This window comes from Dama dama, chromosome 19, assembly GCF_033118175.1.
Source record: "Dama dama isolate Ldn47 chromosome 19, ASM3311817v1, whole genome shotgun sequence".
Taxonomy (NCBI): Eukaryota; Metazoa; Chordata; class Mammalia; order Artiodactyla; family Cervidae; genus Dama; species Dama dama.
This window is the reverse complement of record NC_083699.1, coordinates 52,190,787-52,205,057: the sequence shown is the minus strand read 5'-3', so window position 1 is coordinate 52,205,057 and position 14,271 is coordinate 52,190,787. Positions and strand designations below refer to the sequence as shown.

The 14,271-nt window shown below is 40.7% G+C and overlaps 1 protein-coding gene across 7 annotated transcripts in view; it reads right to left on the bottom strand.

Moving 5' to 3' along the window:
• ILDR1 (immunoglobulin like domain containing receptor 1) overlaps positions 1–14,271 on the bottom strand; it is a 40,213-nt gene that overhangs the window by 1,002 nt on the left and 24,940 nt on the right. For 2 of the 7 annotated variants that reach the window (XM_061167040.1, XM_061167044.1), the window contains 3 exons: positions 14,086–14,217; positions 13,032–13,867; positions 5,751–7,193 (listed from right to left, as the gene is read on the bottom strand). In XM_061167040.1, the coding sequence (XP_061023023.1) occupies positions 7,152–7,193; positions 13,032–13,867; positions 14,086–14,217 (1,010 nt within the window). In that variant the 3' untranslated portion in view covers positions 5,751–7,151. The other 5 variants (XR_009696995.1, XR_009696996.1, XM_061167041.1 and 2 more) reach the window with 5 other exon arrangements.

Below are 14,271 nucleotides of genomic sequence, written 5' to 3'. Positions count from 1 at the left end.
GATTCTGAGAAATCCTTCAGCAAAGACATACAACTCCTTGTTCAGCCTCATATGTTATAGTGTTCTCCAGAACACTGACTTGGGAAAAACTGGCAGACAATTCTTTATGTTGAACTAAAAGCTTTCTTTATGAAACTGCCTACCATGGTTCTTTCCCTTATGGCTAACTAGAACAAGCATAAACCTCTCTTTTATGCAGTACTCTTTTTGCTATTTGGGGAGAATTTTCATGTTGCCTCAAGTAAGCATTCATCAAGCTAAAGATTCTCAGCTTTTTTCATGGCTCTTCACAGGATATAGTCCAGACCTTTCACAACTGTTTTTCCAATTCTGAAAAATATTCTTTGCTTGATATGCAACAGTGGGTCAGAATCCTTCTTAATATGGGTTCTGTTGCATACATGCTCAGTTGCTCTGTCATGCCCGACTCTTTGTGATCCTATGGATCCCTCCAGGCTCCTCTGTACCTGGGATTCTCGAGGCAAGAATGCTGGTGTCGGTTACCATTTCCTCCTCCAGGGGGCCTTCCCAACCCAGGGATCAAACCTATAACTCCTGCGTCTCATGCACTGGCAGGCAGATTCTTTACCACTGAGCTGCCTCGGAAACCTGAACACATTTTAAAAGAATTTTTGTCACTCCATATATGCATAGAAAATATTTTGGAATGATATTCATCTACTAAAGATTTTTATTGAGGCATATATCATTGAATTCATTCCTTATAGGTGTACATTTGAATGATTTTTAGTACAATCATCACCATAATCCAATTTTAGAATACTTCCATCACCCCAAAAAGGAACCTCTTGTCCACTTGCAGTCAATTCCTGTTCCACCCCTGGCTCAGGCAACCATTAATCTACTTTCTGTCTCTGTAGAGTTACCTTTTCTGGATCATATGATATGTGGTCTTTTACATCTGGCTTCCTCTACTGAGCATGTTTTTGAAGTTTATCCATGTTGTAGCACCTATCAGTTATTTTTTTTAACTACAGAATAGAATTCCATTGTGTGGATATACTATATTTTGTTCATCCATTCACCAGTTGAGGGAAATTTAGCTTTTTTTTTTTTTTTTACTGCATTTTTAGTTATTAAAAACAAGGCCCCATGACCATTCAAGTATAAGTCTTCAAACAAATAGTGTTCATCTTGTATATATGCCAGGGAATGAAACTGCTGGGTCACATGGTAAATTTATGTTTGATATGTTTTTTTGATTGCCAAAAGGCCTTTTAAAATGGCTACATTATTTTACATTTCAATCAGCAATTTCCATTTCTCCATGTCTGGGCCTTCACTTATTATTGTCTTTTATTATCATCATTCTAGTAGTATTACATTAATTTCCATTTTACTAATAAACAGCATCTTTCATGTGCTTATTAGCCATCTTTGTTTTCTCTGGTGAAATCTCTATTCAAATCTTGCCTATTTTTAAAAATTAGGTTGTTTATCTTCTTCTTGAGTTGTGAGAGTTCTTTATTCTGGTTAAAAATATTTTGTTAGAAATATGATTTGTCATCATATTCTCTAAGCTGTGACTTGTATTTCCATTTCCTTAATGGTGTCTTTTGAAGTGCAAAAGTTTTAAATTTTGATGAAGCCCAATTTATAAATTTTTCTTTTAAGGGCTATACTACTGGTGTCATATCTAAGAACTCTTTAACTAATCCAAGGACACAAAGGATTCCGACTAGTTTTTTCTAAATGGTTTAGTTTTAACTCTTAAGTTAGGTCTGTTGTCCATTTTGAGTTAACTGCTTGCGTATGCAACAAATCCACCTTTTTGTTTGTGGCTATGCAAATAACCCAGCAGCGGTTTGTAGAAAACACTGTTTTTCTCCATTGAGTTGCCTAAATAGCTTTGGCAAAAAATCAATTTACCATAAATATAAGGATTTGTTTCTGGGCTCTTAGTTATTTCCATTGACCAATATGTCTGTCCTTATGTCAGTATCATACTATGTCTTGCAATTGTACTTTTCAAGATTATTTTGACTATTCTGGTAATTAGTCTTGCATACCTGGAATAAATCCCAGTTGTTCATGGTATATATTTACTTTTGTGTATTAAAATACTTGGTAATATTCTGTTAAGGATTTTTGCACCTAAGTTCAGGAGGAATGTTTGTTTGCAGTTTTCTTTTTTTCTGGCCATGTCTTTGTCTGACTCTACTGTCTTCCTGAATGAGGTGGGAAATGTTTCCCCCTCTTCTATTTTCTGGAAGAGGTATAAAGTTAGTTTTAATTACCCTTTAAAAGTTTGATAGAATTGTCCAGTGAAACTATCTGGGCCTTGAGTTTGATTTTGGAAAGCTTTTTAATTAAAAATTCAATTTCCTTAATGGTCATAGGGCTATCCAGATTGTCTATTTCATCGTCTTGAATTGCAGCAGTCTGTGGTGCTTAAGGAATTGTTCTGTTTTTTTCTACGTTGTCATATTTATGATCATATAGTTGTATGTAGTATTCCTTTATTTTCTTTTAACAACTGCACTATCTGGAATGATATATCTTATTTCATTCCTGATATAGGTGATAAGTGTCCTATTTTTTTCAGTCTTGCTAGAGGTTTATCAAATTTACTGATTTTTTTTTAAGAACCAACTTTTTGTTTCCTTGGGGTTTTTTTTTTCAGTAATGTTTTCCTAGTTCCAATTTTATTTTCTGCTCTTTATTATTTCATTCCTTCTGCTTGCTTTGGGTTTATTGTGCTCTGTTTTCTAGTTTCTGGAGGAAAGAATTTAGATTATATTACACCTTTCCTCATTTTAAGTGTAAGCATTTGGTGCTATAAATTTCCCTCTCAATACTGCTTTAGCTGCCTCCTACATACTTTGTGTTCTTATTTAGTTCTATATACTTTTTAATTTTCATTGAGGCTTATTGTTTACCCATAATTATTTAGAAGTGTGTTGCTTAGTTTCCAAGTATTTTGAGAGTTGCCTGTTGTCTTTGTTGCAGATTTCCAGTTTGATTCCATTGTAGTCAGGACATATAAGCTTTATGATTTCAATTTTTTTATTTATCAAGATCTGTTTTATGGTATATTTTATGGGTTTTGTTTTTTTTTTTTCTACTTGGTGAATGTTCCACAGAAATTGAGAAAATTATGTTCTACTGTTGTTGGATGGTCTGTTTTATATGTTAATTAGATCTTGATGATTGTGTTGCTCAGATGTTTTGCCTAATACTTCTATCAGTTACTGAATGGGAGCAGTGTTAAGGTTCCCAACAATAATTATAGATTCTTCTCTTTCTCCTTTCAGCTTTAACAGTTTTGCCTCATGTATTTGAAGCTCTATGGTTTAGTTTATACAAATTAGTATATTGTGTCTTCCTGACAGACTGATCCTTTAACTATTATATAATATCTCTTTTTGTCTCTGATAATTTTCTTTGCTATGAAGTCTACTTTAGGAGATTTTAATACTGTCACTCCTTTTAATTTTTATTATTAATGTGTACATGGTGTATCTTTTCCATCCTACTTTAGGCTACCTGTAGTTGAATACAAAGTGAATTTCTTATATGGAACATATAGTTGGATTTAGTGGGATTTTTTTAAATATTTTAATCTACTCTTTTAATCTGTCTTTTGATTGGTATATTTAGACAGTTTACAACAAAGGCAATTATTGATATGTTGGCACTTTAGGATGTTCTTTCATTATTTCCTACTTGTTTCTTTTGGATGTCGTTGCTGTTTATTCTCTTTCTTACCTTTCTGCAAGTTACCTGAACATGTTTTTGGATTTCATCTTGATTTATTTATAGCAGTTTTGAGTTCATCTCTTTGTAGTTTTCATATGGTTGCTCTGGATACTACTACTAACTCTGTACTTGGTATCACAGTGTTTACTACTTAAAATGAAGTATAGAAACCTCACTTCCAGTTAGGTTTCTTTATCTTCCTCACCTTTACCTATTATTGTTAACTCACTGTATAACTCCCATTTCTTTTGCTAGTTTTTTTTCCTTTGGGGTTTTATAAATCATATTTTATGAATGAAACAAATTATACTACTATCTAATACTCAAAAGAATGTCTATTATATGGACTCATATTTCTAACTTAAGTTTCCTTTTATCCTTTTCTTTCTGTTTGAAGAACTTCTATCCAGTCTTTCCAGGATTTATCTGCTAGTCACAAAATCTTTCAATTGTCATTCATCTGTGAATGTTTTTATTTTCCCTTCATTTCTAAAAACTGGTTTTTCCAGATACAAAATTATGAGTCCATAGTTCTTTTCATTCAGCCCTTAAAAAATATTTTGACATTTCCTTTTTCATGATCTCACATGAGAAATGTGTTCATATGGTGTTTCCCTACAGGGACTTCATTGTTTTTCTCTGGCTGCTTTCAAGATTTTTTGTCTTTAGTTTTCAAAAGTTTAATTATGATGTGTATTGACATGGATTCTTGGGATTTATCCTGTTTAGAGTTTCTTGAATCTCTATGTTGATGTTTTTCATCGAATTTGGCACGTTTTCAGTCATCATTTCTTCAAATGTTCATTCATTCTTCCCTCTTTTTCCTCTGCTTTCTTGGACTCCAGTGATATGAATGTTGGCTATTTTGTTATGAGTCCACAGGTCCCTGAGGCTCTGCTCACTTTTTCCCAATCTCTTTTCTATTATTCATATTGGGTGAATTCTGTTGTTCTGTCCTGATGTTCACTGATTCATCATCTCCACTCTACTGTGAGCCCATCTAGTAAGTCCTTAATTTCTATTTTTTAGTTCTATAACTTTTTTTTGCATAATTTCTATTTCTTTTCTGTGATTTTTTATACTTGTACTTTAGTGAATTTGTAATTGATTATTGTAGCATTTCTATAATGCCTGCCTTTAAATTCTTATCAGACTAACTACAACATCTGATTCATCTTGGTGTTGGAATTCATTCAAGTTGTGATTTTATTGTTTCTTGATTTATATCCTGGACATTTTGTCTATTATGTTAGGAAAATCTGGGTTCTATTTAAATATTTTACAGGAAGTTACTCTATTTAGGTTTAACATATGAGTCTTAGCCTACTTTTGTGGGTTGATTCCAGTAATTGTTTAATTTTCAGAGACTTTGTGACTGCCTGAGGGTTGAAATTTCCTCTGGCTGCCAACGTACCTCTTGGTGAGGGAGGTGGTGGGGAAAGTCTTCAGTTAGTAACCCTCCCCCTACCTCCAGCTACCCAGATTTCTCTGGGCAGGGAGGAGAATAAAGTGATTTCTTGGACCCAACTGCTAGCTATAAGGCTGCTAGCTGTGACAGGTTCTTTTTCCTGTTTCCACCAGAGAGCCCTCGTATCTCTGGGCAGAGGAGGAAAGTCTCTGGCCCTTGGGGTCAATGAGGCTTTTCCAGTTGGGCCACCTGCTTACTGGTTCCTCCCATCCACATCAGCATCTCTCCACAGAAAAGAGGAATCTCTGATTCAGCAGGGAAGGAGAATGCTTCCCCTGGTCACTTATTTTTGACAGGACTCCCAGTAGGTCCCCCTTCCCTGAGGTTGTAAGAAGGGCTTCCACTAGATCCAGGGGAAAGAACAAACTACTAGACTACCTTCTGTTGCTAGATGGGAAGTCAGAAAAGAAGACTAGGTCTGGGTGGCTGCCTTCTGCTGGTTGGAGACGCAAGATGCCCTGCCTCTGTGTTGTCATCTGGTCCTGGGTTCCCAAACCAGCTTACTTTCTTCTTAGCACTCTTCAGATTTCTTCTTTGTTTGTCTCTTTTAACATTTCTAGGATTTATAAAGTTGTGTTTAGTGAGGAAGAGCAGAGGAAAAGAGGTCTATGTCAGCTTGTCTAGACCAGAAGTCTCTCAGTTACTGAATTATCTATTAAAATTTTAATTTTTTTTCTATTTTGCCAATTTAGACTCGGTTACATTATGGACATTAAAATAATCTCAAAGAAACATTTGCCCAGTGCAGGCATTTATCAGTTTTCTCCAGTATGTAATTAATGAGAAAAATGGATGGAGAAAAAATAGATGTCAATACAAAAGGATCTAAAATGAGCTTAAGGCCATACACACAAAGATACTGTTGAGGAACACACATACATTCACACACACTTCATCTCAGGACATCTCCTTATGGTCTGCTGGAGGAGAGTCTCTACATGAAGTACAAATGGATTCATGAAGACACCAGAGGGGCCTAAGGAAAATGAGAGAGATGTAGGGCTTGTTACAGAGAGGCACAGATCCTTCCTCCTGGGGCACCGAGTGGCAAAACCTGTCTGGATGCCTTTACTTGGAAAATCCCCACCCTGCAAGGCTCAATGGTGCCAAGAGAAAGGTGGTTCCACAACTATCAGGTTGATCTGGCTCTTCTCTGAGCCTTAGTCAGAGAAGGCTTAATTTCAAGTGCATTAAAATAGATATCTAGGACAGAATCCTCAAGTAAGTACCTTTCACTTCTTATTTATTTATGTATTATGCTATTCCCCAAAAGCATTTAAAGTGATTTTAATGGATACATACTATATAAAAAAATATATAGATACAGGCAAAAAAAGAAAAAAGCAAGAAGAAAACAAAGGAAAGGAATAAAACTGGCGCAAAAGTGCTTCTCTGTGACTTTGTACACTTGCAATAAATAGCCTGTGAGAGGGCACATTGCTGGAACATTTCCTGTGCCATCTCGGCGTGAACCCTCAAAGGCACTCAGGACCAGTCTTAGGGGCAGTAAAGTGGACTCATAACATGAAGGGATCCTCTAGATATGCTATCGGGGGAGACAAGGTTCCATGGAAATTTCCTTATAGTACTCCATAGATTTCTTGCTCTGAGACATGTTTGATTTCCTCTTAAAGATTCCTGAGTTCTCACCTTGAGAATGGCCACAGTTCTGAGCAGTGTGACCCAGTTGAAGACTCAGGTTACTAAGTTCCTGAGGGAATCACATCCCAGTTAGGATTCATTACAAGTCTGACTACCTGAACATGCAGAGTATGTACCAAGGTTAAAACACCAGTCATTAACTCCTCAAACTTTGTTTATAAAATTCTTCCATCTGATTCTCAGAATCTAAGCCAAAGATACAAACTTGCAATGTCCATCTCAAGTCAACTGGAAGTCTAGATGCTGCTGCTGACACACAGGAGCTGAGAAGTCGCCACAGAAGCAGTGTTGTGCCTGGTGACTAAATGACCACACTCCTTCCACTATGGGAGCTCTCTCTCTCCTGGGGAATAAAAGAACACAAAAATCCAGTCAGCTGTGCTCTATTGTCTATGTATACAATACACAAATGGGCTTGATTCAGGTGCAAATCCTCAGTGAGTGGTGGCTGCTGGGACAGCAGCTCTGAATCTAAAACATTACTTCTTGACTCTTCATGAAGCCAGTTTCTCCCCATGGCTTTGGTTTCTTGCTTTTCTACCTTTCTGAGCCTCGCTCAACCACCTTTAACTTCTGAAAACTCATTCACTCTGCCTCTTACTGATTTTTAACATCTTTAAATCTCTTGAAAAAGAGATACCCTGTTCATTCATCAGCACCTCTCTCTATCAATTTGTTCATGAAGACATGGCCCAGTTCTCTTTTCTCTATTTATATTCTCCTGAACCATTTGTTCTCAACCCTTGTCTAAAAAGTTCAATTTCATACCATGGTATTTCTCTGAAGTTATTTTTTTCAGATCACTAATTACCTCTTGCTGACCAAGCTCAGTGACTTTTCTTCAGAAGTTATTCCACTTGATCTTTTGGCATTTTCATCTTGTGCTATGAGGGCTTCAAAGAATATGGTTTCCATTTCTCATATTTCTCTATGTAATGGAGATTATTTTTACTCTAGTTTTGAATATCTACAGCTGTCATCAATGAATGTGACCTTTCTTGTTGGAATGGCAACGTATCTGTCTCAAAACACACTGTTCAAAATGTACATGTATGTACCACATTCATGTTGCTTCAAAAATTTTGTATGTTTCCATTTCATCAAGAAAATAAGTTTTAGGGGGCATGGTTTCTAATCAAAATGATGTGGGATGGGAGAAAGTGGCCAAACTGGCAGAGTAGAAAGGCCCTGAGCTCACCTCTCATAAGCACACCAAAATTACAACTATTTCCAGAATAACCATCGATAAGAAAAAAAAAAACTAAAAAAAAAAAAGAAAGAAAAAAACTGGAACCTATAAGAAAATATCTCCTGCAACCAAACACATAAAGAACTACAGTGAGACAGGTAGGAGGGGCAGACTTGCAATATAATCAAATCCCATACACCCCAGGTGGGTGAACCACAAACCGGAGAATAGTTATATTGCAGAAGTTCTCCCACAGGAGTGAGTGTTCTGAGCCCCATGTCAGGCTCCCCAGCCTGGAGATCAGGCATCAGGAAAATCAGCTACTAGAGCATCTGAATATTTAATATTCTTAATAAGTATTTTGTAAAAAGTTATGGTAAAGTTGTACCTGCTGAAAGCCTGAGGGCTTTCCTGGTGGTCCAGTGGTTGAGTAGCCACCTGCCAATGCAGGGGATGTGGGTTCAATCCCTGGTCTGGGAAGATCCCACATGCCATGGGGCAAGTAAGCCAACAATTACTGAGCCTGTGTTGTAGAGCCCACGTGCTGCAAGTACTGAGCCCATGTACCCTAGAGCTGGTGCTCCACAAGAGAAGTCACAAGAAGCCCAGGCACCACAATAGAGAGTAGCACCTGCTCACTGCAACTAGAGAAAGCCCGGCACAAGAACCTAGAGCCAGCATGGCCATAAATGCATCTTTTTTTAAAAAATCTTAAGAAAATAGTGATACATTTTATCAACCTGAGTAGAGAAACTTCGAGTTACATATAATTAAAGATCACCACCTACTGGCCCAAATATATTATAACTTCTAAAATTAGCTGCAAGCTCCAATGACTTTAAAGGTTAGACGGTGTATTGAAAGCCTCCAGCCCCATCAAGGAGAGAAGCAAAGAATGAAATTTTGGCCCCATTAAAGGCGTTCAAGGGGCTTTCCCTGGGAGCTCAGGAGTAAAGAACCCACCTGCTAATGCAGGAGACCCAGATTCAATCCCTGGTTGAGGAAGATCCCCTGCAGAAGGAAATGGCAACCCATTCCAGTATTCTTGCCTGGGAAATCCCATGGATAAAAAAGCCTAGTGGGTTATAGTCCATGGGTCACAAAAGAGTCAGATACAACTTACTAAATAACAAAAAAGGCATTCAAAATTCAAGTTATAAACAAAACACGGTGCCCTCCAAACCAATCACCCTTCCTAATCAAGCTTTGATCCTTGGCCTCTGGTCATTCAGAATATGAGTGGACAGTTGAATGTGATAAATTGAAGTGACAACTCTTTGAGATAAGCTCAGAGAAATCCAAAATAATGAAGGCCTTTAGAGTTATCTTGAGTGACTTTTCCTCTCACAAGCAACTTTACAATTGAAAATCTGGTTTGCTTGTGATAGAATTATTGTGTGTACACCTTAATGAAAGGTTTACTATAAAGGAAGGTGTACTATAAAGGAAGCTATAATACCTTCAGAAAATAAGGAAGAAATAAAAGTCACAAGAAAACATTGCCCCACAGATTTTCTTCTAATTAGGCAGCATGAGTTATTGAAAAGAGCACAGGCTTGAGAGTTAGAGGGCTTTGTTCAAATTTTGTTTTCACTCCCTCTCGGCTGTGTGACCTTGAGCATGTTACTTAACCTCACTAAGCCTCACAGGGTGGTTCAAAGGATTAAGTAAATAAGACTTAGAAATGGCTTATCCCAATATCCAGAACATAACTTGTACCCCACTTTACCCTTCTTTCACTTACAAGAAACCATATAATTTAGGAGAAAATAAAGGAAAATTTAAATTTCTTCTTTAACTTAGAAGAAAATAGGATTTGGATTTGAAGCTGACTTTTAATTTTTTCTCTGTTACAGTGAAGATAAGAGACCATCTAGTAACCATATGACCAAAGTAACAGTGATTGTCTTGATTCTGATTGATTTTGTATTTTCCTTCAGGATGTAAGTTTCTTACTGGTAACATGGAAGAGTTGTATCCACTGTAAATGAACAGGGTGTTGAAAGGATTAAATGAAACACTGCATAAATGTCGATAGCTCAGTGCCACTTAGTAAGGATACTACTAAGTTTCATTATTACTCTTTGCCTCTCTCATGGGACATCTGTGAGAATATAATTGCCATCGATTATTTCAGAAATGCCTGTGGTCCTTCACTATCTTCCTCACAAATTACTCTTTCACCAAGGTTCTTCCCTAGAAAGACCAGCACTAAGGCGCTCACAAGGTGGCTGTTACTTTGCACACACCATGCAGATGACTGATTTTAAAGCAAGGCACAGCAGAACTTGCATTTCCAAATGAGAGTTGCATCAGTCAAAGTGCATGAGAGATTAAAATTCTTGTTCCTCTAATATCCATCTACTCTGAGAACCTCCCTCACAACCTGCTCCGTATCCCTTTATCTCAACAGAAACAAAACAGAAAAAGGATTTTGAATGAATAGAGAAATAGATTTTTGTGGGTAGCTTGTAAGTTGGTTCTGAAGGCAATTCATGAATATTTTTAAGCAACAACCAGCATAATTTGCAAAGAGACAACATAGAAGGAATACTATCATTGGGGAATATTAATTATAAGATGATTCTTTAAAGTCACATCTTACAGTGGCTGCTGCTGCTGCTAAGTCGCTTCAGTCATGTCCGACTCTGCGACCGCATAGACAGCAGCCCACCAGGCTCCGCCATCCCTGGGATTCTCCAGGCAAGAACACTGGAGTGGGTTGCCATTTTCTTCTCCAATGCATGAAAATGAAAACTGAAAGTGAAGTTGCTCAGTCGTGTACGACTCTTTGCGACCCCATGGACTGCAGTCTACCAGGCTCCTCCATCCATGGGATTTTCGAGACAAGAGTACTGGAGTGGGTTGCCATTGCCTTCTCCGGATCTTACAGTGGAAAAGGGTCTATATTCAGAGGCATTAAAAAGCCTACTTCCCTTTGTGCCCCTTTCAGGCTTTGACATTGGCACCTTGCCTGTTCACAGAATCCTAAAGTTTTGACCCATATTTGGGATATCAGGTTTTTTTGTTTTGTTTTGGGTCTGTTTCTAAATCATTGTAATGATACTTTCCAGAGGGGTCTCAAAGGGCTGCATCCTCAAATACAACAGGCCCTTGCACACTGTCAGGCCCACTGTTCCTATTTGGGGAATGGAAATTGTTGCTGTTGAGCTATTTCAAATCCTGAAAGATGATGCTGTGAAAGTGCTGCACTCAATATGCCAGCAAATTTGGAAAACTCAGCAGTGGCCACAGGACTGGAAAAGGTCAGTTTTCATTCCAATCCCAAAGAAAGGCAATCCCAAAGAATGCTCAAACTACCACACAATTGCACTCAAATCACACACGCTAGTAAAGTAATGCTCAAAATTCTCCAAGCCAGGCTTCAGCAATACGTGAACCGTGAACTTCCAGATGTTCAAGCTGGTTTTAGAAAAGGGAGAGGAACCAGAGATCAAATTGCCAACATCTGCTGGATCATCGAAAAAGCAAGAGAGTTCCAGAAAAACATTTATTTCTGCTTTATTGACTACGCCAAAGCCTTTGACTGTGTGAATCACAATAAACTGGAAAATTCTGAAAGAGATGGGAATACCAGACCACCTGACCTGCCTCTTGAGAAACCTATATACAGGTCAGGAAGCAACAGTTAGAACTGGACATGGAACAACAGACTGGTTCCAAATAGGAAAAGGAGTACGTCAAGGCTGTATATTGTCACCCTGCTTATTTAACTTATATGCAGAGTACATCATGAGAAATGCTGGGCTGGAGGAAGCACAAGTTGGAATCAAGGTTGCCAGGAGAAATATCAATAACCTCAGATATGCAGATGACACCACCCTTATGGCAGAAAGTGAAGAGGAACTAAAGAGCCTCTTGATGAAAGTGAGAGGAGAGTGTAAAAGCTGGCTTAAAACTTAACATTCAGAAAATTAAGATCATGGCATCTAGTCCCATCACTTCATGGCAAATAGATGGGGAAACACTGGAAACAGTGGCTGACTTTATTTTGGGGGGCTCCAAAATCACTGCAGATGGTGACTTCAACCATGAAATTAAAAGACACTTACTCCTTGGAAGGAAAGTTATGACCAACCTAGATGGCATATTAAAAAGCAGAGACATTACTTTGCCAACAAAGGTCTGTCTAGTCAAGGCTATGGTTTTTCCAGTAGTCATGTATGGATGTGAGAGTTGGACTGTGAAGAAAGCTGAGCGCTGAAAAATTGATGCTTTTGAACTGTGGTGTTGGAGAAGACTCTTGAGAGTCCCTTGGACTGCAAGGAGATCCAATCAGCCCATCCTAAAGGAGATCAGTCCTTGGTGTTCATTGGAAGGACTGATGCTGAAGCTGAAACTCCAATACTTTGGCCACCTCATGCGAAGAGTTGACTCATTGGAAAAGACCCTGATGCTGGGAGGGATTGGGGGCAGGAGGAGAAGGGGACGACAGAGGATGAGATGGCTGGATGACATCACCAACTCGATGGACATGAGTTTGAGTAAACTCCGGGAGTTGGTGATGGACAGGGAGGCCTGGCGTGCTGTGATTCATAGGGTCGCAAAGAGTCAGACACAACTGAGTGACTGAACTGAACTGAACTGAAAGCAAGGCAGCTATGACAGGAAGTAAAGATTTAGCCTAAAGACTTGCCCTGGAGTCCGAGCCCCACCACTCACAAGGTACTTAATTCTTTGAGCCTGGTTTCCTCACCTGTGAAATGGGGGACCCTGCCCGGCTGGCCTCAGGGAACTGTGATGAGGTGTGGAGCCAGGCTGGGGGTGAGAAGCCCCTCCTGAAGCATCAAGCTTGCCCTGAGCACTCAGTTCCTTCCAACTCTACAAGAGGTGTCTCACGGAGCCCAGAGGGCAAGCGGAGCAAAACAGGGACCGGGGCCCTCTACAGAGGAATATGAGGTGGCCTGTGTCAGCCTGGATAAGAGTCCTTACTGCCCACTCCCGACCCTTAGCAGGAAGCCCCAGGCTCACCAAGCGCCTCTTCACACTCCCTTTTTTCTTGCCATTCTTGCCTGAGCTGACATCCAGTGAGCGGTAGCTGGGTGGCTTCTCCTCAGGCCAGTTTGGGGAACATGAGCGACGATGGCGGCGGGTCCCCCAACTCTGGGGCTGCCTCTCCTTCTCCTCCTCAGAGCTCCAGGAACTGAGGCCAGAGGCCAGGGGAGGGGAGTAGCTGCGGGGCCTGCGCCTCCGGTGCCCCTGAGCGCTTTCCTTGGGGCTGGGCTTGCGAGGATCTCTCTCTGGATAGCGGCTCCGGAGAGGGGGGCGGTGGGGCCGCCAGTGGGCCTCACTGGATGAGGGGCCATCGCCGTCGCTGAGGCTGTCCCTGTCCGACCAGGGCCTGGGTGACCAGCGATGCCTGGAGCCACGGTGCCTCCCACGCCGCAGTCGGTCCAGTTCCCTTTGCTCCAACTCCCAGCACTGAGCCTCAGGATCCCGGAGCTCCTGGTGGAAATCAGAGTAGCGGTGCTGCCTTCTCCCCTCCCTCAGATCCCAGGGTCTGGGGGGAGATGGCGGTGTGGGGAGCCACTGCTGGCGGGAGGAGCTGCTGGTCCTCCGCGAAGCTGGGAGGCCTCTGACCAGGGGAGGCAGGTGGATAACTCTGCGTTCCACAACCTCAGAGCCCAGGGAGGACAGGATGCTGCAGGGGTGGCCAGATATGGCCTGGAGGTCAGGCGGCAGAGGCTGGGCTGGGTTGAGGTTCCGCAGCTCCTTCTCCAAATACTCTAGGACACCACTGGGGATGGGAGGGTGAGCGATTGCCTGGGTCACTGGCACCTCGGGGAGGCTGGATCGCAGGGACAAATCTGAATGAAAATAAGAACAAGAACATGCAGAACTGCTCGCCCAAAACACACTCCTCAGAATCAGGGCCCTCAAGTGCTGCCTTAGTTAGCATGAATCTACACCTTCCCGTCCTCCATCACAAGGATGCCCACTATTTGGTCATGAAGGCCCCAGTGCAGCCCATGCTCCTACCCTTGCCCTTTACCCTCTCCCACCCCAAATCTCTGGCAGGGTTTACCTCGCTGCAGCAGTGGGTTCACTGGATAAGAAGAAAACTGGGAGCTCCTGTCCGCCCCCCAGTACAGGGGTTTTTCCATCATCTGAGAGCCTAGGGCCTGAGCCTGCTTCATGTAGCGGTGGCGGGCTAGGGCTGCAGAGGAAAAGGGAGAAACGCAGACCCTGAGCCAGGGCAAGGCCCACACGT